Source organism: Salvelinus alpinus, chromosome 16 (assembly GCF_045679555.1).
Source record: "Salvelinus alpinus chromosome 16, SLU_Salpinus.1, whole genome shotgun sequence".
In the NCBI taxonomy this organism is placed as follows: domain Eukaryota; kingdom Metazoa; phylum Chordata; class Actinopteri; order Salmoniformes; family Salmonidae; genus Salvelinus; species Salvelinus alpinus.
The window spans coordinates 39,950,005-39,974,337 of NC_092101.1; the positions used below are offsets into that span (position 1 = coordinate 39,950,005).

Consider the following 24,333-nt stretch of genomic DNA (forward strand, 5'->3'; position numbering starts at 1 on the left):
TATTGTCGACACGGAGCCCGCCGATCCTCACGACTGGACTGCCGACGTGGTCTCAACAGGCTATACAGTTACGTTGTCTCCGAAGAACCATCTACTAGCCCCGGCTAGGCCCGCTGTGTCCTCTGCTCGCTTAGCGTAGTAGTGACTACCGAACAGCACCCTGACTCACCTATTGCTGCTCTTTTGACCCTATGATCAATCTAACAGTCCCCCTCGGCCCATTCATCGCCATTTACCCGTTGTTGTCTTAGCTCTCCTGATCAACACCTGTGTTTGCTTTGTGCCTCTCTCTAATGTCAATATGCCTTGTCTACTGCTGTCTTGGCTAGTTCTTATTGTTTTATTTCACTGTAGAGTCCTCAGTCCAGCTCAAAATGCCTTAGATAGCTCTTTTGTCCCACCCCACACACATGTGGAGACCTCACCTGGCTTAACTGGTGCCTCCAGAGACGAAACCTCACGCCTAGGTTTACCTCAACCGTACTCACATCCTACCATACCATTGTCTGTACTTTATGCCCTGAATCTATTCTCTTCAGATATCTTCAAGAAATCTGCTCCTTTAATTCCCTGTCCCCAACACACTAGACAACCAGTTCTTATAGCCTTTAGCCGTACCCTTATCCAACCCCTCCTCTGTTCCTCTGGTGATGTAGAGGTTAACCCAGGCCCTGTAGCCCCCAGTTTTATCATTTGTTGACTTCTGTAACCGTAAAAGCCTTGGTTTCATGCATGTTAACATCAGAAGCCTCCTCCCTAAGTTTGTTTTATTCACTGCTTTAGCACACTCTGCCAACCCTGATGTCCTAGCCGTGTCTGAATCCTGGCTTAGGAAGGCCACCAAAAATTCTGAAATTTCCATCCCCAACTACAACATTTTCCACCAAGACAGAACTGCGAAAGGGGATGGGGTTGCAATCTAATGCAGAAATAGCCTGCTGAGTTCTGCCAGGCTATCCAGGTCTGTGCCCAAACAGTTCGAGCTTCTACTTTAAAAAATCCACATTTCCAGAAATAAGTCTCTCACTGTTGCAGCTTGCTATAGACCCCCCTCAGCTCCCAGCTGTGCCCTGGACACCATATGTGAATAAATTTCCTCCCATTTATCTTCAGAGGTTGTACTGTTAGGTGACCTCAACTGGGATATGGTTAACACCCCGGCCGTCCCACAATCTAAGCTAGATGCCCTCAATCTCACACAAATTATCAAGGAACCTACCAGGTACAACCCTACATCCATAAATACTGGCACCATCATAGATATCATCCTGACCAACCTGCCCTCTAAATACTCCTCTGCTGTCTTCAACCAGGATCTCAGCGATCACTGCCTCATTGCCTGTGTCCACAATGGGTCCGCGGTCAAGCGACCACCCCTCATCACTGTCAAACGCTCCCTAAAACACTTAATTGAGCAGAACTTTCTAATCGACCTGGCACGGGATCCTGGAAGGATGTTGACCTCATTCTGTCAGTAGAGGATGCCTGGTTGTTCTTTAAAAGTGCATTCCTCACCATCTTAATTCAGGATCGGTGGGTCCCCTGCAGGACGGTTGAGCTAACGTAGGCTAATGCGATTAGCATGAGGTTGTAAGTAACAAGAACATTTCCTAGGACATAGACATATCTAATATTGGCAGAAAGCTTAAATTCTTGTTAATCTAACTGCACTGTCCAATTTACAGTAGCTATTACAGTGAAAGAAAAGCATTCTATTGTTTGAGGAGAGTGCACAGTTTTGAACATGAAAAGTTATTAATAAACAAATTAGGCACATTTGGGCAGACTTGACGCAACATTTTGAACAGAAATGCAATGGTTCATTGTATCAGTCTAAAACTTTGCACATACACTGCTGCCATCTGGTGCCAACATCTAAATTAGACCTGGGCTGGAATAATACATTATGGCCTTTCTCTTGCATTTCAAAGATGACGTTACAAAAAAAAGAACGTTTTTTTTTCTTTGGATTATATTTTATCAGATCTAATGTGTTATATTCTCCTACATTCCTTTCACATTTCGACAAACTTCAAAGTGTTTCCTTTCAAATGGTACCAAGAAAATATATATCCTTGCTTCAGGGCCTGAGCTACAGGCAGTTAGATATGTTGTTGTCATTTTAGGCGAAAATTGGGAAAAAAGGGTCCGATCCTTTAATAGGTTTAAAATAAGCATGCCCCATTAAAAAAATGTTGAACTAAGAACAGATAAATCCCTTCGTTCACTCCAGACTTGACTGCCCTTGATCAGCACAATAATATCCTGTGGCGTACTGCATTAGCATCGAATAGCCCCCGCGATATGCAACAGGCAGTCAGGAAAGCAAAGGCTAGCTTTTTCAAACAGAAATTTGCATCCTGTAGCACAAACTCCAAAAAGTTCGGGACACTGTAAAATCCATGGAGAATAAGAGCTGCCCACTGCAATGAGGCTAGGAAACACTGTCACCACCGATACATCTACGATAATTGAGAATTTTAAGAAGCATTTTTCTACAGCTGGCCATACTTTCCACCTGGCTACCCCTACCCTGGTCAACAGCTCTGCACCCCCCACAGCAACTTGCCCAAGCCTACCCCATTTCTCCTTCACCCAAATCCAGATAACTGATGTTCTGAAAGAGCTGCAAAATCTGGACCCCTACAAATCAGCCGGGCTAGACAATCTGGACTCTTTCTTTCTAAAATGATCCGCCACAAATGTTGCAACCCCTATTACTAGCCTGTTCAACCTCTCTTTCGTATTGTCTGAGATCCTATAAGATTGGAAAGCTGCCGCGGTCATCCTCCTCTTCAAAGGGGAGACACTCTAGACCCAAACTTTTACAGACCTATATCTATCCTACCCTGCCTTTCTAAATTCTTCGAAAGCCAAGTTAACAAACAGATCACCGACCATTTTGAATCCCACCTCACCTTCTCCGCTATGCAATCTGGTTTCCGAGTGGGTCATGGGTACACCTCAGCCACGATCAAGGTACCTAAATGATATCATAACCGCCATTGATAAAAGACAATACTGTGCAGCCGTCTTCATTGACCTGGCCAAGGCTTTCGAGTCTGTCAATCACTGCATTCTTTTCAGCAGACTCAACAGCCTTGGTTTCTCAAATGACTGCCTTGCCTGGTTCACCAACTACTTCAGTGTGTCAAATCGGAGGGCATGTTGTTCGGACCTCTGACAGTCTCTATGGGGATGCCACAGGGTTCAATTCTCGGGCCGACTCTTTTCTCTATATACATCAATGATGTCGCTCTTGCTGCTGGTGATTCTCTGAACCAACTCTAAGCAGACGACAACATTCTGTATACTTCTTGCCCCTCTTTGAACACTGTGTTAACAAACCTCCAGACGAGCTTCAATGCCATACAACACTCCTTCCGTGTCCTCCAACTGCTCTTAAATGCAAGTAAAACTAAATGCATGCTCTTCAACCGATTGCTGCCCGCACCTGCCCCCCTCCCGTCTAGCATCACTACTCTGGACGGTTCTGACTTAGAATATGTGGACAACTTCAAATACCTAGGTGTCTGGTTAGACTGTAAACTCTCCTTCCAGACTCACATTAAGCATCTACAATCCAAAATTAAATCTAGAATTGGCTTCCTATTTCGCAACAAAGCATCCTTCATTCATGCTGCCAAACATACCCTCGTAATACTGACCATCCCACCGATCCTTGACTTCGGCGATGTCACTTACAAAATAGCCTCCAACACTCTACTCAGCAAATTGGATGCAGTCTATCACAGTGCCATCCGTTTCGTCACCAAAGCCCCATACACTACCCACCACTGCGACCTGTATGCTCTCGTTGGCTGGCCCTTGCTTCATACTCGTCGCCAAACCCACTGGCTCCAGGTCATCTATAAGTCTTTGCTAGGTAAATCCCCGCCTTATCTCAGCTCACTGGTCACCATAGCAGCACCCGCCCGTAGCACACGCTACGTATATTTCACTGGTATATTTCACTGGTCATCCCCAAAGCCAACTCCTCATTTGGCCGCCATTCCTTCCAGTTCTCTGCTGCCAATGACTGGAATGAATTGCAAAAATCACTGAAGCTGGAGTCTTATATCTCCCTCACTAACTTTAAGCATCAGCTGTCAGAGCAGCTTACCAATCATTGCACCTGTACACAGTCCATCTGTAAATAGTCTACCCAACTACCTCATCCCCATATAGTTTTTTTTCTTCATTGCACCCCAGTATCTCTACTTGCACATTCATCTTCTGCACATCTATCACTCCAGTGTTTAATTGCTAAATTGTAATTATTTCACCACTATGGCTTGTTTATTGCCTTACCTCCCTAATCTTACTACATTTGCACACACTGTATATAGATTTTTCTATTTCATTATTGACTGTACGTTTGTTTATCCCATGTGTAACTCGGTGTTGTTTGTTCGCACTGCTTTGCTTTGTCTTGGCCAGGTCGCAGTTGTAAATGAGAACTTGGCCTACCTGGCCTACCTGGTTAAATAAAGGTGTTTTTTTTTTTTTTAATAATAATAAAAAATCAAAAGGAATCAAGACTCAACGGTTTTACTGACTGTGTGTGTATGTGTGTGTGTGTGTGTGTGTGTGTGTGTGTGTAAGAGAGGGAGAAACTGGCTGACTAAGGCAGTAACTCAGTGGAATCCAGGAAACAGGAAAATGTCAGTGGGGAGATCCTGGGAGGAGGATGAGGAGGAGGAGAAGGAGGAAGAGGAGGAGAAGGAAGCGGAGAAGGAAAAGTAAGAGGAGGAACAGGTAGAGGAGGAGGAAGGAGGGATTAGGGAGGGAGGAGAGCGGGAGGAGGAGAAGTGAGGAGAGAGTAGGAGGAGGGAGGAGGATGGAGGAGGATGAGGAGGAGGAGGGAGAGGAGCAGTGGAAGGTATTTTCATTGCTAATCAAGAGATGCTAGCTTTCTTTGAAAAAGCTTTTCCCCTTGCTCAGGGATCTGTACAGGGATCTGTTCAGGTTTCTGCTCAGGGATCTGCTCAGGGATTTGTTCAGGGTTCTGCTCAGGGATCTGCTCAGAGATCTGCTCAGGGATCTGTTCAGGGTTCTGCTCAGGGATCTGCTCAGGGATCTGTTCCGAGATTTTTAGTCACAAAGTCTGTTTTATTGATTTGGCAGAACAAGAGGGAACATAACTCAGCCTCACACACACACACACACACACACACACACACACACACACACACACACACACACACACACACACACACACACACACACACACACACACACACACACACACACACACACACACACACACACACACACACACACACACACACAACCAGTGTTTTGAATTTAAAATTAGGCTTCTATAGTGTGTTGTCACAGCAGGTTCAATGTGGTCGTAAAAACTGAGGTAAAAAATATTTTAAAATATATATTTTTACTGAAAACTTCGCTGGGGGCATGCAAAACAGAAAATAGTCAAGAACGCAGACTGGTAAAAAATCTGACATCAAAGCCGTAACACAGCTATTTTAGAATAAGTCGCACATGTATGACGTATGACGTCGACACCTTTCACCTTGGTCACGGGTCAAATTGAACAGACAATAACTTGTGGTATAAATGTGGGGAGGAAGGGGTAACAGATGGTGACTGACGTTTACCTTTGTAGCTTTTGTATTTTTAACATGTTCACATGGAAACACTTAGGAAAAAGCATTAAGGATTCAGTCTAAAATGGGGATCCAAACAGTGACATTGGTGACCATTATCTTTATGCTGGTGTCAGGATGTCTGTGGTTTACTAGCTTTAGGTGAATACCATTGCTCGGAATCAGCCAGAAGGTTGGTTTGTCCGTCCATCCACAGAGGCCTTGGAAAATACAGAGACTGAGCGAGTAAACGTGCCTCACTGTGCTCATGTCTGAGTTCATGTGCTTATGAGGTCCTCTCTTTCCTAAACCTGCCTGCAGCCCGGGGACTAGTTGTGCCTGCAGCCTGGGGATTAGTTGTGTATGCAGCCTGGGGACTAGTTGTGTATGCAGACTGGGGATTAGTTGTGCCTGCAGCCTGGGGACTAGTTGTGTATGCAGCCTGGGGATTAGTTGTGCCTGCAGCCTGGGGACTAGTTGTGTATGCAGCCTGGGGATTAGTTGTGCCTGCAGCCTGGGGACTAGTTGTGTATGCAGTCTGGGGACTAGTTGTGTATGCAGCCTGGGGATTAGTTGTGTATGCAGCCTGGGAACTAGCTGTGCCTGTAGCCTGGCGACTAGTTGTGTATGCAGCCTGGCGACTAGTTGTGTATGCAGCCTGGGGATTAGTTGTGTATGCAGACTGGGAACTAGCTGTGTATGCAGCCTAGGGACTAGTTGTGTATGCAGCCTGGGGACTAGTTGTGTATGCAAAATGGGGATTAGTTGTGCCTGCAGCCTGGGGACTAGTTGTGTATGCAGAATGAGGATTAGTTGTGCCTGCAGCCTGGGGACTAGTTGTGTACGCAGCATGGGGATTAGTTGTGTATGCAGCCTGGGGACTAGTTGTGCCTGCAGCCTGGGGACTAGTTGTGTATGCAGAATGGGGATTAGTTGTGTATGCAGCCTGGGGACTAGTTGTGTATGCAGAATGGGGATTAGTTGTGTATGCAGCCTGGGGACTAGTTGTGCCTGCAGCCTGGGGACTAGTTGTGTATGCAAAATGGGGATTAGTTGTGTATGCAGCCTGGGGACTAATTGTGCCTGCAGCCTGGGGACTAGCTGTGTATGCAGCCTGTGGACTAGTTGTGTATGCAGCCTGGGTATTAGTTTTGCCTGCAGCTTGGGGACTAGTTGTGTATGCAGAATGGGGATTAGTTGTGCCTGCAGCCTGGGGACTAGTTGTGTATGCAGAATGGGGATTAGTTATGCCTGCAGCCTGGGGACTAGTTGTGCCTGCAGCTTGGGGACTAGTTGTGTATGCAGCCTGGGTATTAGTTGTGTATGCAGACTGGGGACTAGTTGTGTATGCAGACTGGGAACTAGCTGTGTATGCAGCCTGGGGACTAGTTGTGTATGCAGCCTGGGGACTAGTTGTGTCTGCAGCCTGGGGACTATTGTGCCTGCAGCCTGGGGATTAGTTGTGCCTGCAGCCTGGGGACTAGTTGTGTATAAAGACTGGGAACTAGTTGTGCCTGCAGCCTGGGGACTACTTGTGTATGCAGACTGGGAACTAGTTGTGCCTGCAGACTGGGGACTAGTTGTGCCTGCAGACTGGGGACTAGTTGTGCCTGCAGACTGGGGACTAGTTGTGCCTGCAGACTGGGGACTAGTTGTGCCTGCAGACTGGGGACTAGTTGTGCCTGCAGCCTGGGAACTAGCTGTGTCTGCCGCCTGGGGATTAGTTGTGTATGCAGCCTGGGAACTAGCTGTGCCTGTAGCCTGGCGACTAGTTGTGTATGCAGCCTGGCGACTAGTTGTGTATGCAGCCTGGGGATTAGTTGTGTATGCAGACTGGGAACTAGCTGTGTATGCAGCCTAGGGACTAGTTGTGTATGCAGCCTGGGGACTAGTTGTGTATGCAGCCTGGGAACTAGCTGTGCCTGTAGCCTGGCGACTAGTTGTGTATGCAGCCTGGCGACTAGTTGTGTATGCAGCCTGGGGATTAGTTGTGTATGCAGACTGGGAACTAGCTGTGTATGCAGCCTAGGGACTAGTTGTGTATGCAGCCTGGGGACTAGTTGTGTATGCAAAATGGGGATTAGTTGTGCCTGCAGCCTGGGGACTAGTTGTGTATGCAGAATGAGGATTAGTTGTGCCTGCAGCCTGGGGACTAGTTGTGTACGCAGCATGGGGATTAGTTGTGTATGCAGCCTGGGGACTAGTTGTGCCTGCAGCCTGGGGACTAGTTGTGTATGCAGAATGGGGATTAGTTGTGTATGCAGCCTGGGGACTAGTTGTGTATGCAGAATGGGGATTAGTTGTGTATGCAGCCTGGGGACTAGTTGTGCCTGCAGCCTGGGGACTAGTTGTGTATGCAAAATGGGGATTAGTTGTGTATGCAGCCTGGGGACTAATTGTGCCTGCAGCCTGGGGACGTAGCTGTGTATGCAGCCTGTGGACTAGTTGTGTATGCAGCCTGGGTATTAGTTTTGCCTGCAGCTTGGGGACTAGTTGTGTATGCAGAATGGGGATTAGTTGTGCCTGCAGCCTGGGGACTAGTTCTGTATGCAGAATGGGGATTAGTTATGCCTGCAGCCTGGGGACTAGTTGTGCCTGCAGCTTGGGGACTAGTTGTGTATGCAGCCTGGGTATTAGTTGTGTATGCAGACTGGGGACTAGTTGTGTATGCAGACTGGGAACTAGCTGTGTATGCAGCCTGGGGACTAGTTGTGTATGCAGCCTGGGGACTAGTTGTGTCTGCAGCCTGGGGACTAGTTGTGCCTGCAGCCTGGGGATTAGTTGTGCCTGCAGCCTGGGGACTAGTTGTGTATAAAGACTGGGAACTAGTTGTGCCTGCAGCCTGGGGACTACTTGTGTATGCAGACTGGGAACTAGTTGTGCCTGCAGACTGGGGACTAGTTGTGCCTGCAGACTGGGGACTAGTTGTGCCTGCAGACTGGGGACTAGTTGTGCCTGCAGACTGGGGACTAGTTGTGCCTGCAGACTGGGGACTAGTTGTGCCTGCAGCCTGGGAACTAGCTGTGTCTGCCGCCTGGGGATTAGTTGTGTATGCAGCCTGGGGACTAGTTGTGCCTGCAGACTGGGGATTAGTTGTGCCTGCAGACTAGGGACTAGTTGTGTATGCAGCCTGGGGATTAGTTGTGTATGCAGCCTGGGGAATAGTTGTGTATGCAGCCTGGGAACTAGCTGTGTATGCAGCTTCGGGATTAGTTGTGTATGCAGCCTGGGGACTAGTTGTGTATGCAGCCTGGGAACTAGCTGTGTATGCAGCCTGGGGATTAGTTGTGTATGCAGCCTGGGGACTAGTTGTGTCTGCAGCCTGGGGAGTATTATGCCTGTAGCCTGGGGACTAGTTGTGCCTGCAGCCTGGGGACTAGTTGTGCCTGCAGCCTGGGGATTAGTTGTGCCTGCAGACTGGGGACTAGTTGTGCCTGCAGCCTGGGAACTAGCTGTGTCTGCCGCCTGGGGATTAGTTGTGTATGCAGCCTGGGGACTAGTTGTGCCTGCAGACTGAGGATTAGTTGTGCCTGCAGACTAGGGACTAGTTGTGTATGCAGCCTGGGGAATAGTTGTGTATGCAGCCTGGGAACTAGCTGTGTATGCAGCCTCGGGATTAGTTGTGTATGCAGCCTGGGGACTAGTTGTGTATGCAGCCTGGGAACTAGCTGTGTATGCAGCCTGGGGATTAGTTGTGTATGCAGCCTGGGGACTAGTTGTGTCTGCAGCCTGGGGAGTATTATGCCTGTAGCCTGGGGACTAGTTGTGCCTGCAGCCTGGGGACTAGTTGTGCCTGCAGCCTGGGGATTAGTTGTGCCTGCAGCCTGGGGACTAGTTGTGTATGCAGCCTGGGGACTAGTTGTGTATGCAGCCTGGGGATTAGTTGTGTATGCAGCCTGGGAACTAGCTGTGCCTGTAGCCTGGCGACTAGTTGTGTATGCAGCCTGGCGACTAGTTGTGTATGCAGCCTGGGGACTATTATGCCTGTAGCCTGGGGACTAGTTGTGCCTACAGCCTGGGGACTAGTTGTGCCTGCAGCCTGGGGATTAGTTGTGCCTGCAGCCTAGGGACTAGTTGTGTATGCAGCCTGGGGACTAGTTGTGTATGCAGCCTGGGGATTAGTTGTGTATGCAGCCTGGGAACTAGCTGTGCCTGTAGCCTGGCGACTAGTTGTGAATGCAGCCTGGCGACTAGTTGTGTATGCAGCCTGGGGATGAGTTGTGTATGCAGACTGGGAACTAGCTGTGTATGCAGCCTGGGGTCTAGTTGTGTATGCAGCCTGGGGACTAGTTGTGTATGCAGCCTGGGGATTAGTTGTGCCTGCAGCCTGGGGACTAGTTGTGTATGCAGAATGAGGACTAGTTGTGCCTGCAGCCTGGGGACTAGTTGTGTATGCAGAATGGGGATTAGTTGTGTATGCAGCCTGGGGACTAGTTGTGCCTGCAGCCTGGGGACTAGTTGTGTATGCAGAATGGGGATTAGTTGTGTATGCAGCCTTGGGACTAGTTGTGTATGCAGAATGGGGATTAGTTGTGTATGCAGCCTGGGGACTAGTTGTGTCTGCTGCCTGGGGACTAGTCGTGTATGCAAAATGGGGATTAGTTGTGTATGCAGCCTGGGGACTAATTGTGCCTGCAGCCTGGGGATTAGTTTTGCCTGCAGCCTGGGGACTAGTTGTGTATGCAGAATGGGGATTAGTTGTGCCTGCAGCCTGTGGACTAGTTGTGTATGCAGAATGGGGATTAGTTGTGCCTGCAGCCTGAGGACTAGTTGTGTATGCAGAATGGGGATTAGTTGTGTATGCAGCCTGGGGTCTAGTTGTGCCTGCAGCCTGGGGACTAGATGTGTATGCAGAATGGGGATTAGTTGTGTATGCAGCCTGGGGACTAGCTGTGTATGCAGCCTGGGAACTAGTGGTGCCTGCAGCCTGGGGACTAGTTGTGTATGCAGACTGGGAACTAGCTGTGTCTGCAGCTTGGGGACTAGTTGTGTATGCAGCCTGGGGACTAGTTGTGTATGCAGACTGGGGACTAGTTGTGTATGCAGCCTGGGGACTAGTTGTGTATGCAGACTGGGAACTAGCTGTGTCTGCAGCTTGGGGACTAGTTGTGTATGCAGCCTGGGGACTAGTTGTGTATGCAGACTGGGGACTAGTTGTGTATGCAGCCTGGGAACTAGCTGTGTATGCAGAATGGGGACTAGTTGTGTATGCAGACTGGGGACTAGTTGTGTATGCAGCCTGGGAACTAGCTGTGTATGCAGCCCGGGGACTAGTTGTGTATGCAGCCCGGGGACTAGTTGTGTATGCAGACTGGGGACTAGTTGTATAGGCATCCAAAGTGGCACCCTATTCCATATTTAGTGCATTGCTTTTGACTAGGGCCTGTAGTGCACTAAATATGGAAAACGGTACCATTTGGGATGCAGACTAAGTATCTACAATAGATCTCTTCTTTCCTCTTCTCTTCTCTCCCTTATTTTCCTTTCCTCTCCTCTCCTCTCCTCTCCTCTCCTCTCCTCTCCTCTCCTCTCCTCTCCTCTCCTCTCCTCTACTCTCCTCTACTCTCCTCTCCTCTCGCTAGCTGCACAGCAAAGAGAATCGATGTCCTTGACATTCTTTGCCTGGGGTAACATTAGCCAGGATTCCAAGCTGTCTCATTATGTGAAGACAAGCTGCCCTGGCCCAGCCCTCAGTCAGTCACTGAGCATTCTGCTCTGTTCTGCATTCCTCCTCCTCTTCTTCTTATGATGGATTGATCCTGCTGTGTAGTGGTGGTGTAGTGTTGGTGGTGGTGGGGTCTACAATGATATAGAGACAGAATAATAGCATACAGTAGCAGTCAAAAGTTTAGACACACCTACTCATTCAAGGGTTTTTCTTTATTTTGCTATTTTCTACATGTAGAATAATAGTGAAGACATCAAAACTATGAAATAACACATATGGAATCATGTAGTAACCAAAAAAGTGTTAAACAAATCAAAATATATTTTAGATTTTAGATTCTTCAAAGTAGCCAACCTTTGCCTTGATGACAGCTTTGCACATTGTTGGCATTCTCTCAACCAGCTTCATGAGGAATGTTTTTCCAAAAGTCTTGAAGGAGTTCCCACATATGCTGTGCACTTGTTGGCTGCTTTTCCTTCACTCTGCAGTTCAACTCATTGGGTGATAGTGGAGGCCAGGTTATCTGATGCAGCACTCCATCACTCTCCTTCTTGGTCAAATAGCCCTTACACATCCTGGAGGTGTGTTTTGGGTCAATGTCCTGTTGAAAAACAAATGATAGTCCCACTAATCCAAACCAGATGGGATGGCGTATTGCTGCAGAATGCTGTGGTAGCCATGCTGGTTAGGTGTGCATTGAATTCTAAATAAATCACAGACAGTGTCACCAGCAAAGCACCCCCACACCATAACACCTCCTCCTCCATGCTTCACGGTGGGAACCACACATGCTGAGATCATTTGTTCACCTACTCTGCGTCTCACAAAGACCCGGTGGTTGGAACCAAACATCTCAAATTTGGACTCATCAGACCAAAGGACAGATTTCCACCGGTCTAATGTCCATTGCTTGTGTTTCTTGGCCCAAGCAAGTCTCTTCTTCTTATTGGTGTCCTTTAGTAGTGGTTTCTTTGCAGTAATTCGACCATGAAGGCCTGATTCACGTAGTCTCCTCTGAACAGTTGATGTTGAGATGTGCAGTTAATTGTCGATTTCTGAGGCTGGTAACTCTAATGAACTTATCCTCTGCAGCAGAGGTAATTCTGGGTCTTCCTTTCCTCTGGCAGTCCTCATGAGAGCCAGTTACATCATAGAGCTAGATGGTTTTTGCGACTGCACTTGAAGAAAGTTCTTGAAATTTTCCGCATTGACTGACCTTCATGTCTTAAAGTAATGATGGACTGTCGTTTCTCTTTCCTTATTTGAGCTGTTCTTACCATATTATGGACTTGGTCTTTTACCAAATAGGGCTATCTTCTGTATATTACCCCTACCTTGTCACAACACAACTGATTGACTCAAAGCATTATGAAGGAAAGAAATTCCAACTTAAATTAACTTTTAACAAGGCACACCTGTTAATTGAAATGCATTTCATGTGACTACTTCATGAAGCTGGTTGAGAGAATGCCAAGAGTGTGCAAAGCTGTCATCAAGGAAAAGAGAGGCTACTTTGAAGAATCTCAAATCTCAAATATTTTTGATTTGTTTAACACTTTTTTGGTTACTAATGGATTCCATATGTGTTATTTCATAGTTTTGATATTTCACTATTATTGTACAATGTAGAAAATAGTAAAATAAAGAAAAACCCTTGAATGAGTAGGTGTGTCCAAACTTCTGACTGGTACTGTACTATCGGTGGTGGTAAAGGACTTGGAGCAACCGTGACTGCCTGGGTTTAGCCTGAGTTGAGCCTAACTCAGGGGAGGGGAGCTGGGTATAGGCCTGCCTCAGGAGGAGTGGAGCTGGGAGGGGGGCCTGCCTCAGGAGGAGTGGAGCTGGTGGGGCCTGCCTCAGAAGGAGTGGAGCTGGGGATAGGCCTGCCTCAGAAGGAGTGGAGCTGGGGATAGGCCTGCCTCAGGAGGAGGAGTGGAGCCAATTCATGTTGGAAGCATATGGAATATATCTGGCGTGTCCTCTGTAATATCCCTGTCTTTTACAATATACATGTTGAGTGGCCAGCCCCTATCAGTGCACTGTTTTATTCAAGTTGAGTGTCAGCCAGGGGGGAAAGTAAGTCGGCACGGTCTGGTACGGCGTCCCGGCAAAATAAATAGTGGGGGTATAGGTAAAGTGTGAGCTTATCACAATTAATACAACATGCCATAGGCCATAGGCTATGACACCATTCATTACCATTACCATTCATTACCATTACTGCATGTCAGCCGCATGAAGAATTACTGAAATGACTGGAAACCAGGTGCTCTACGCTCCAAATTGCGTTGTAGTTTGGGGAGAACATTTACATTTTGTGAAGGCGGAGGTGAGGGGCAGAGACGCTTGCGGAGATGAGTGGCCGAGACCGAGGCGTGAGTGGACAACAGTGGATGCATCAATTCAGGCTACAAGTGTAGGCTTCATGATAATCACAGAATGCCATTACAATACACATAGGTGTTCTTTAACAGCTGTCTCTTTCCATTCATCAAATTAAAAGGTGCACGGTGCACTGTTGGGTATTTTGTGAGTGAACAAATGCGCGTGGGTAGCCTACAGGAGCACTTTTGTTAAGTGATTGTTTGACAATCAGATGAAATCATCATGACTGGTTGTGTTTAGGCCACAGTAAAAGGCATAGGCGGTGTGTCCATAAAGCTAGGGGAAGCTAAGCTTTCCCGAAAGTAAATAAAATTATATTGCCAAAATTATATAGCCTAATTAGCTTACTCCTGTCTATACAGAAATAAATACAATCATTCAAAATAGGCTACAACACCAGAAAGCATGAGGATCATTAGCTTACATTTGTTTTTTTTTGCTGAGGATTGTTTTAAAACGCATAGCTTACAGTCGGAAGGCCCCACAATTTGTGCAGCGCACTGCAAATACCAAATTGAAGAATGTTGAGTTGTGACTGTCAGTGAAAAGCAGAGACCCAGCAAGGCTACACCATGACAGCGCAATACACAAGGGGTGGAACAGTGGCAAAGGTACCCACAGGATACAATATGATGTCCATTTAATCTGGAGGAGGAAATGATTGTCCAAAAACAAGAAGTGGCACTGACCCAGCAATGAAGACAGTGAATATGCAGATATGTAAATCGTAATATGTAAATCGCAGTATTTAAAAATACAATCGAGGAAAAACTATTTGGAAAGCAAATGGCTATTGCTGTAAAGAGTCGACAATGAAAAGACTCCAATCTGTCTTTTAGTTATTTTAACCTATTTGGGCGAACAGTAGCCTATCTCATTGGCACCAGCAGAGAACATCGGCCACATCCCCGGTGAGTCTGCATATTCACTGTCTTCATTGCTGGGTCAGTGCCACTTCTTGTTTTTGGACAATCATTTCCTCCTCCAGATTAAATGGACATCATATTGTATATCTCCCCTTTTCGTAGGCCCATCATATGGATCAGACAACATCGTTTTTATTGATCTGTTTGTCAGTATCAGCAGAGTAGGCTACCCTGTAATTTTTGTAGCAGGCCTATTTTTTTAAATGCATGCGCGCACTTGGGTGTCCAGTACCGGTAAGAAATTACATATACTTTCACCTCTGGTGTCAGCCAAGGTCTTGCACCATAATAATATCCTTAGCAGATGTAAGCCTAGTAGTTTCTGTTTGCTTGTTTTTGTGTGTTGAGACCCACACCACGTGAAACTAGTTTTGAACTTGATTGACAGCAGTTCCTCCTCCAGTGGACAATAACACCGACAGCTAAACATACAACTCTGATTGAACTTGTTGTTGCTCTGCATCGGTCATAGGAGGGGAGGAGAGAGGAGAAACAGAAATATGTAATCATCCGACCAAGCCTCTCAACCGCTGTCTCTTTTCCTGATACTTATCTGGAATACTGATGGATATCACCTTATCAACTTATCCGCTGCATCTGTCCAGAGAAAGAGCTGTTGCCAAACACATTAAAGCATTATCTCAGTCTGGTTGACCTTTAGTTTCCCTGTTCTCTTCAGTTTAATTCATTGGTGTACGTAGTGAGAGAGAAAGAGAGACAGAGAAAGAGAAAGAGAGAGAAAAACAGAAAGAGCGAGAAAGATGGAGAGAGAGACAAAGAGAGAGAAAGAGAGAGAGAGAGAGAGAGAGAGAGAGAGAGAGAGAGAGAGAGTGAGAGTGAGAGTGAGAGAGAGAAACACAGAGAGAGAGAGAAACACAGAGAGAGAATATTTGACCACTGTGACTGACCCAAACTTAAGGAAAGCTTTGACTATGTACAACTCAGTGAGCATAGCCTTGCTATTGAGAAAGGCCGCTGTACGCAGACCTGGATCTCAAGAGAAGACAGGTTATGTGCACACTGCCCACAAAATGAGGTGGAAACTGAGCTGCACTTCCTAACCTCCTGCCCAATGTATGACCATATTAGAGACACATATTTCCCTCAGATTACACAGACCCACAAAGAATTTGAAAACAAATCAAATTTTGATAAAATCCCATATCTATTGGGTGAAATACCACAGTGTGCAATCACAGCAGCATAATTTGTGACCTGCTGCCACAAGAAAATGGCAACCAGTTAAGAGCAAAAACCATTGTAAATACAACCCATATTTATGTTTATTTATTTTCCCTTTTGTACTTTAACTTTGCACATCGTTACAACACTGTATATAGACAAATGTCTTTATTATTTTGGAACTTTTGTGAGTGTAATGTTTACTGTTAATTTTTTTATTGTATATTTCACTTTTGTTTATTATCTATTTCACTTGCTTTGGCAATGTAAAGATATGTTTCCCATGCCAATAAAGCCCTTTGAATTGAATTGAAATGAGAGAGAGAGACACACAGGGGAACATGGGAGAAGGGAAGTAAGCTATTTGGGTTGTCTATACCTGCATTCTAGGACCTGAGGAGCAAGAGCAGACATGTAAGGGAGGGTTTAAAAAAAGAACTGGAAGAGGAGAGGAGCTCCCATGTGCAGCTGTCCCTCTGACTCACAGGCAGACAGACAGACCCCCTGGCCTCAGCCTGCTTATTCACCATTATGTTATTACTCATACATACATGTATACAAACACAGAGCAATAATAACACATATCAAGGAGAATTTCTGTCCTTGATACTAGGGTAATGTCATAAATCACTTATTTTGTGTAATATCATTCTGTTGGCATGTTTGAACCCTAAAGCAATGACAACAACTCATCAGAAGTGCTGGCATTCTGCAACTCTGCAACCAAGAGTCACTATTCACCCACCCTCTCAGAATGTCTGGTGCCAACAAGTGAAATGTCACTTGGTCAAACTAAGACCCATCTCTATAAAACCCGCACAAGCCCCGGTAACAATCAATACTTTTCATAGCGAAACAGTTTCCATTTGAAGAACAAGGAGTTTGTTCATTTTTGTTGACATCACTTTATGATGAGACAACAAATCCATGGCAACAGAGACGGCTAGTGGATGTGGGGTAGGAACGGGGTTGGTGTATACTGCTACAATGTACAGCTGGAGTTAGAGTGGGGAGTTAGCGGGGGAGGAGGTGGAGGCTGCTTACCTTGTGCTCGGTAGTCTTCTTCTCCAGACAGTACTGCTGTGCATATTGACAGGAGCAAGAGGAGGGTTCTCCTACAGGGGAAAAACAACATAGTCAAAGAAAATGGGAAACCAAACCAATACGGGATATTCTTGATTTGAGTCAATGGATCCAAGTCAGTGATCCCATTAATCATAAAGAGACAAATGAGACAATAAACATTCTCTATCATAAAGTGGTAACGCATATAAGAAGCTCTATGTTTTCACTGAAGACCAAACAACTTATCATATAGCTATTCATTCATTATACGAGGTCAATTAAGAAATGGGCTTAATGTGTACTCGTCTACAGTACAGTCATGGGCACTAGGAAGCAGTGTCCAACACACAAGAATCACACTGTATACGTCGTAAATCAACTACTACAACTACAGATGCATACTAAATGTTTCATCCAACTGGCGACCACATTAGTGTTCTGTCACAGCTAACCTAACGTAGGAGGCATAAAATAAATGCGTGAGCGACATTTATTTATTTCTGGTCAAACTGTCAAACTTCTTTTCCGCACTGTTCAACCAATCCAGTAAATGTGGAGGAGGAGTTAAGATGTAGTGTCGCCTTGTTAATGTCCAAAAGCGGAAGCCGCGTCACAGGCTCTCTTTCCATTTCCCCTGAAAACCGGACGCATCCGATTGTTTTCGACCCCCTGCTGAGGGAGTGTAACAACTGATATACTCTGAGCTGTGGTCCCTCTGGCTCCTAGTACTCTCTGACTGGAGAAAATAAGGGAAAGTACAACTACAGACCAAGTCCATCCAAACCCCTCATCATCTGCCACGAGTCCAGTATTACCAGTGACAGATGGGAAGGGAGAGCTTGTAACTAACAAGTACTGTACACAACAAGAACAAGAAAAACAACACTCACACAGATAGATCACTGATGATGACCGTGCGCTTTCTCCTGTTCTCCTCTGGCCTGTTATTGGCCAGTGGCTGTGTGTACTGGACTGATTATATATCTCCAGGGGAAACCATGGTAGGGCCCAGGTAGGGGAAACCATTAGGCTGCGTTTACACAGGCAGCCCAACTATGATCTTTTACATTTACATTTACATTTAAGTAAATCTGTGTGCATGGAGAGACATACTGAGTTTACAAACTGTTGATGGGCAGAGATTCACTCATGTCCTACAGTAAACAACATCACAGGATTGTACCACTCATATCACATATTCCTTTGTAGTATCTTTTGTCCAATTATCGGCAAAAGAGCTAATCTGATTGGTCAAAATACCAATCAAGCCGCCTGTGTAAACGCAGCCTTAGTGTATTTTAGTCTTAACAGTCTCACATAAACATTGGCTTTGTCTCTACAAATGGTCTTCCAAGAAGGGGAGAAGTGCATCTATTGTGCTGTTTGAATCATTGACCTACTGGTGGTTCAGGGTGAGAGGGTGACTATGTATCCCCATAGGTACATGAAAATAAAACAGAGGGCCCTGCAGGAGCTCTGTGTGCCAAAATATAAACCTGGGGTAAGTTTTTAGGCAGGTTTGGGTAGATGGTGGTGTGGGGGGTTCACCAGAAAATAGCGATGACAAATAGGGGGTCTGGTCTATACCACCGAGACGCCACTGGTTTTCCTGGCTAGGGAGAAGGGCTGCTCTGTCACTGCCAAAACCCCACCATACCCCTCCTCCTGCCTCTACACACATGGACAGGGGGTTCCGTTGGAGAACAAACAGTAGTCCCACAAGGGGGATTCCCACTGACTGACCCCACCTCTAGAGGGCACTGCCCACCACAAACTGCTCTGTTTCAACCCTAACTGCATGGAGAGACATACTGAGTTTACAAACTGTTGATGGGCAGAGATTCACTCATGTCCTACAGTAAACAACATCACAGGATTGTACCACTCATATCACATATTCCTTTGTAGTATCACCTTAAAAATGTCAGGCACATCCATCTCTACTGTAGTATGGGTGGCAGCAACACATAAGCCTAGGTAAGATAGGGGAGTTTACCATTCACATTCCAAATAACGTGATATCACTCCGAACATATGTTGAAGGATTCTTTCTAGTCTGACCTCTTATAGAACGTTCAAAAATAGAGGTGATTCTCCATGCTGGAGACGATATATAAATGGCTGAAGATGATTCTCCATGGTGGAGACAATATATAAATGGCTAGAGGTGATTCTCCATGCTGGAGACAATATATACATGGCTAGAGGTGATTCTCCATGCTGGAGACAATATATAAATGGCTGAAGATGATTCTCCATGCTGGAGACAATATATAAATGGCTAGAGGTGATTCTCCATGATGGAGACAATATATATGTTGCTGAAGATGATTCTCCATGCTGGAGACAATATATACATGGATGGAGATGATTCTCCATGCTAGAGACAATATATATGTGGCTACAGGTGATTCTCCATGCTGTAGACGATATATAAATGGCTGAAGATGATTCTCCATGCTGGAGACAATATATAAATGGCTAGAGGTGATTCTCCATGCTGGAGACAATATATAAATGGCTGGAGATGATTCTCCATGATGGAGACAATATATAAATGGCTGAAGATGATTCTCCATGATGGAGACAATATATACATGGCTGAAGATGATTCTCCATGCTGGAGACAATATATAAATGGCTGGAGATGATTCTCCATGCTGGAGACAATATATACATGGCTGAAGATGATTCTCCATGCTGGAGACAATATATAAATGGCTGGAGATGATTCTCCATGCTGGAGACAATATATAAATGGCTGAAGATGATTCTCCATGCTAGAGACAATATATAAATGGCTGAAGATGATTCTCCATGCTGGAGACAATATATACATGGCTAGAGATGATTCTCCATGATGGAGACAATATATAAATGGCTAGAGATGTTTCTCCATGCTGGATACAATATATAAATGGCTTGAGATGATTCTCCATGCTGGAGACAATATATACATGGCTAGAGATGATTCTCCATGCTGGAGACAATATATAAATGGCTGGAGATGATTCTCCATGCTGGAGACAATATATACATGGCTAGAGATGATTCTCCATGCTGGAGACAATATATACATGGCTTGAGATGATTCTCCATGATGGAGACAATATATAAATGGCTAGAGATGATTCTCCATGCTAGAGACAATATATACATGGCTTGAGATGATTCTCCATGCTGGAGACAATATATAAATGGCTGGAGATGATTCTCCATGCTGGAGACAATATATACAAGGCTGGAGATGATTCTCCATGCTGGAGACAATATATACATGGCTTGAGATTATTCTCCATGCTGGAGACAATATATAAATGGCTGGAGATGATTCTCCATGCTGGAGACAATATATACATGGCTGGAGATGATTCCCCATGATGGAGACAATATATACATGGCTAGAGATGATTCTCCATGCTGGAGACAATATATACATGGCTAGAGATGATTCTCCATGCTGGAGACAATATATACATGGCTGGAGATGATTCTCCATGCTGGAGACAATATATAAATGGCTAGAGATGATTCTCCATGCTGGAGACAATATATAAATGGCTAGAGATGATTCTCCATGCTGGAGACAATATATACATGGCTAGAGATGATTCTCCATGCTGGAGACAATATATAAATGGCTAGAGATGATTCTCCATGCTGGAGACAATATATACATGGCTTGAGATGATTCTCCATGCTGGAGACAATATATACATGGCTGGAGATGATTCTCCATGATGGAGACAATATATACATGGCTAGAGATGATTCTCCATGCTGGAGACAATATATACATGGCTGGAGATGATTCTCCATGATGGAGACAATATATACATGGCTAGAGATGATTCTCCATGATGGAGACAATATATACATGGCTGGAGATGATTCTCCATGATGGAGACAATATATACATGGTTGAAGGTATTTCTCCATGCTAGAGACAATATATACAGGAGGTGCAGACTAGTACAGTACAACCCTTCAGGCAGTAACTATATATTGGACACACTTACATAATAAAAATAACATTGAGAATTAATGAGACAGAGAGATGAAGTGTGCCTTCTGACCAGACCGAATCCATCAGATTGACAAGAAGTACTGCATATATAATCATAGCTGTCATGGAAAGCGTAGAAAAGATGCCTTTGGCAGTCCGTTCATATTGATGAGTATTCTAACAAAATGAGAATGGTGCCAATTCAAAGAAAGTGAGGATGTTTCACCTGAGCACATTTTCATATATTTTTTGTAAGTTAGGACCAAACTCTATGATGTCCTAGGAACAGTGGGTTAACTGCCTTGTTCAGGGGAAGAAGAACAGATTCTTACCTCGTCAGCTCGGGGATTCAATCTTGCAACCATCCGGTTACTAGTCCAACGCTCTAACCACTAGGCTACCTGCCGCCCAATTAAGAGATGACATGGGTGAACGTCAAAGAGCTATCGATCTTAAAGCAAACAAACTAATGTCACTGGTGCTCATAATATGACAATCTGGTATGGTAATCTGAGCTGGTGGAGAGCATCCTCATATTCATTATGACAGTCTGGTATGGTAATCTGAGCTGGTGGAGAGCATCCTCATATTCATTATGACAGTCTGGTATGGTAATCTGAGCTGGTGGAGGGCATCCTCATATTCATTATGACAGTCTGGTATGGTAATCTGAGCTGGTGGAGGGCATCCTCATATTCATTATGACAGTCTGGTATGGTAATCTGAGCTGGTGGAGAGCATCCTCATATTAATTATGACAGTCTGGTATGGTAATCTGAGATGGTGGAGAGCATCCTCATATTCATTTTGACAGTCTGGTATGGTAATCTGAGCTGGTGGAGAACATCCTCATATTCATTTTGACAGTCTAGTATGGTAATCTGAGCTGGTGGAGAACATCCTCATATTCATTTTGACAGTCTAGTATGGTAATCTGAGCGTGAGGAGCAAAATAAAACTGACCAGAATAGTAAACACAGCCAGCAAAGTAATTGGTCAACCACAGGCACATTTGAGCAGTCTGTTCCGCAAGGCAAACAAAAAGAAGGCCCTGGCTGTCATTGGCGACCTCTCACACCCTCTCTACACCCTCAGTTCGAGAGGCTTCCCTCTGGCCGGCGCTTCAGAACTCCCATGGCCAAGAAGAACGTGTTCAAATATTAATTTGTTCCTTGTGCTTTTGAATTACTAAATGCAAAGTAAATTGTGTACTTATCTATCCAGTGCAGTTGGGACAGTGGTTGTTTGTGAGTGAATGTATTAATGTCATCTATGTTGTTCGTGTACTGTATGCAACATGATGGACTGACTGGTTTAAATGTGTATGATGTGAGAATGTATGTATATGTGATCCTTTAAATGGAAGCTGATGCCAAATAAAAGTTTACATCCTGGAAGGACAATAAAGTTTTATTCGATTCTATAACACAGCAGAACTGGGTTCAAATGCTATTTGAAATCCATCAAATATATTGAGCGTTTGCTCTAGCTTGCCTGGAGTGCCAGATGGGCAGGGTTTGTCGTTTTGGTCCATAAAACCACGCAAGCGCAATCAGGCACATACAGTATGAAGTATTTTTTATTATTTTAAAAACTGTTTGAATCCAAGACTGCAACACGGTCAGTAACTTCAAGGGATAGCGAGCAATAATGACATACATCAGCATACAGCCAGCTCTCTCCTCTCCTGCTGTGTGGCCTCTTTCTGATAGACAAAATAAGGTAAGGGGATATGGTGGTTAGGTATAAGTATAGGGGGTATACATCAGTAGGGGTTTAGCAGCTTGTGTGTGGCTCTGGTTGTTAGATAGAGTGACAGACAGAGGCAGACATGTTGTTTTTTTCCAGAGAGAGTGAGAGAGAGAGAGAGAGAGAATGAGAGAGAGCGAGAGAAGGAGAAAGAGACAGAGACAGAGAGAGACAGACAAAGACAGACAGAGACAGAGAGAGGGGTTAGAGAGAGAGAGAGAGAGAGACAGAGAGAGAGAGAGAGAGAGAGAGAGAGAGAGAGAGAGAGAGAGAGAATGAGAGAGAGCGAGAGAAGGAGAAAGAGACAGAGACAGAGAGAGACAGACAAAGACAGACAGAGACAGAGAGAGGGGTTAGAGAGAGAGAGAGAGAGAGAGAGAGAGAGAGAGAGAGAGAGAGAGAGAGAGAGAGAGAGAGAGAGAGAGAGAGAGAGAGAGAGAGAGAGAGAGAGAGAGAGAGAGAGAGAGAGAACGAGAAGGAACACCTGCTCCCCATCGAGATACTGGTGTGAGATTCCAAAGCTGGAAATACAGACATATACCCCCCCACACTCCAGGAAGGGGAAAACATATAGGCTATATGAATACAATGATTCATATGTAGGAGGATAAAACTGTCATTTATAAGGCCTTAGTAGAGTAGCTGGTTCAGCTTAAAATCTTGGTGGGTTTACGCGTGGAAAAGTGGATTATATACTGTTAGTAACACTTACATCCACATTTAGAGAGCCAATGGCAATGCGAGGTAGATTCTGACAGCCTTGTCTCTGTCTAGGTCTCCGGTAGGGCTATTTAAAGCCTCATACACACAGCTCCCTGGCTCCAAAACAGACCTGGCTCCTGGGTTCACTACACTACACCTAACGATGACATCAGACAACACAACGTGTCGCATAGTGGGAATTGTGAGAATTTGCCTTAATTGTTTTGCCATTTTAGTTAAATATAGCATGGACCAGGTTGATTGAGTGTTTAAACTACTAAAAGCTTGGAGGGTGCCTGGGGGTCAACTCAATTTCAATTCAGGAAGTAAACTGAACTGAATGAATTTAAATGCAATTAACATCAACACTGGATTTCCGTATAAAACTTAGAGGTAAATCTATGTCTCTGTGACAAGAAGACACTCAGACAGACATGCCTGTTGCCTTCCGTCCCAGTGGTTTATGGGAACGACTGCTGAAAGCAGAACAAAGCTCCCCAAACACTGCTGTGTTGACCCAGGGAAATGCCACTATGTGAGGAGTGAGTGCCATGTCAAGACTATAAATAATCTGCTGCAGAGTCTGTCCAGTGTCCAGGACACAGAAAAGTCTCCATTTGCACCCTGAATAGGCTTCCAAAATGGGACCCTATGCCCTATATAGTGGACTTTCTTTGACCAAGGGCCACAGGTATTAGTGGACTATATATGGAATAGGGAGCCATTTCAGGCGCAACCTCTTCGGCCAAGGGGGCAGTATTTTGAGGTTTGGATGACAAGTGTGTCCAAAGTAAACTGCCTGTTACTCAGGCCCAGAAGCTAGGATATTCATATGCATGGTAGTATTGGATACAAAACACTCTAAAGTTTCCAAAACTGTTACAATAATGTCTGTGAGTATAACATAACTGATATGGCAGGTGACAACTTGAGGGAAATCAATCCAGGAAGTGGGATTTTTTTTTGATGTGAGTGGTTTTCCATGGTATGCTTTCGCCGTAAAGTCTTTTTGAAATCTGACAAAGCGGCTGGATTAACAAG

The 24,333-nt window shown here is 45.2% G+C and overlaps 1 protein-coding gene across 2 annotated transcripts in view; it reads right to left on the reverse strand.

Moving 5' to 3' along the window:
• Positions 1-24,333, reverse strand: part of LOC139541501 (collagen alpha-1(XXIV) chain-like) — a 316,499-nt gene that overhangs the window by 284,867 nt on the left and 7,299 nt on the right. For both annotated transcript variants that reach the window (XM_071346202.1, XM_071346201.1), the window contains exon 2: positions 16,815-16,885. In XM_071346202.1, coding sequence (XP_071202303.1) covers positions 16,815-16,885 — 71 coding nt within the window. The remainder of the gene's footprint in view (positions 1-16,814; positions 16,886-24,333) is intronic.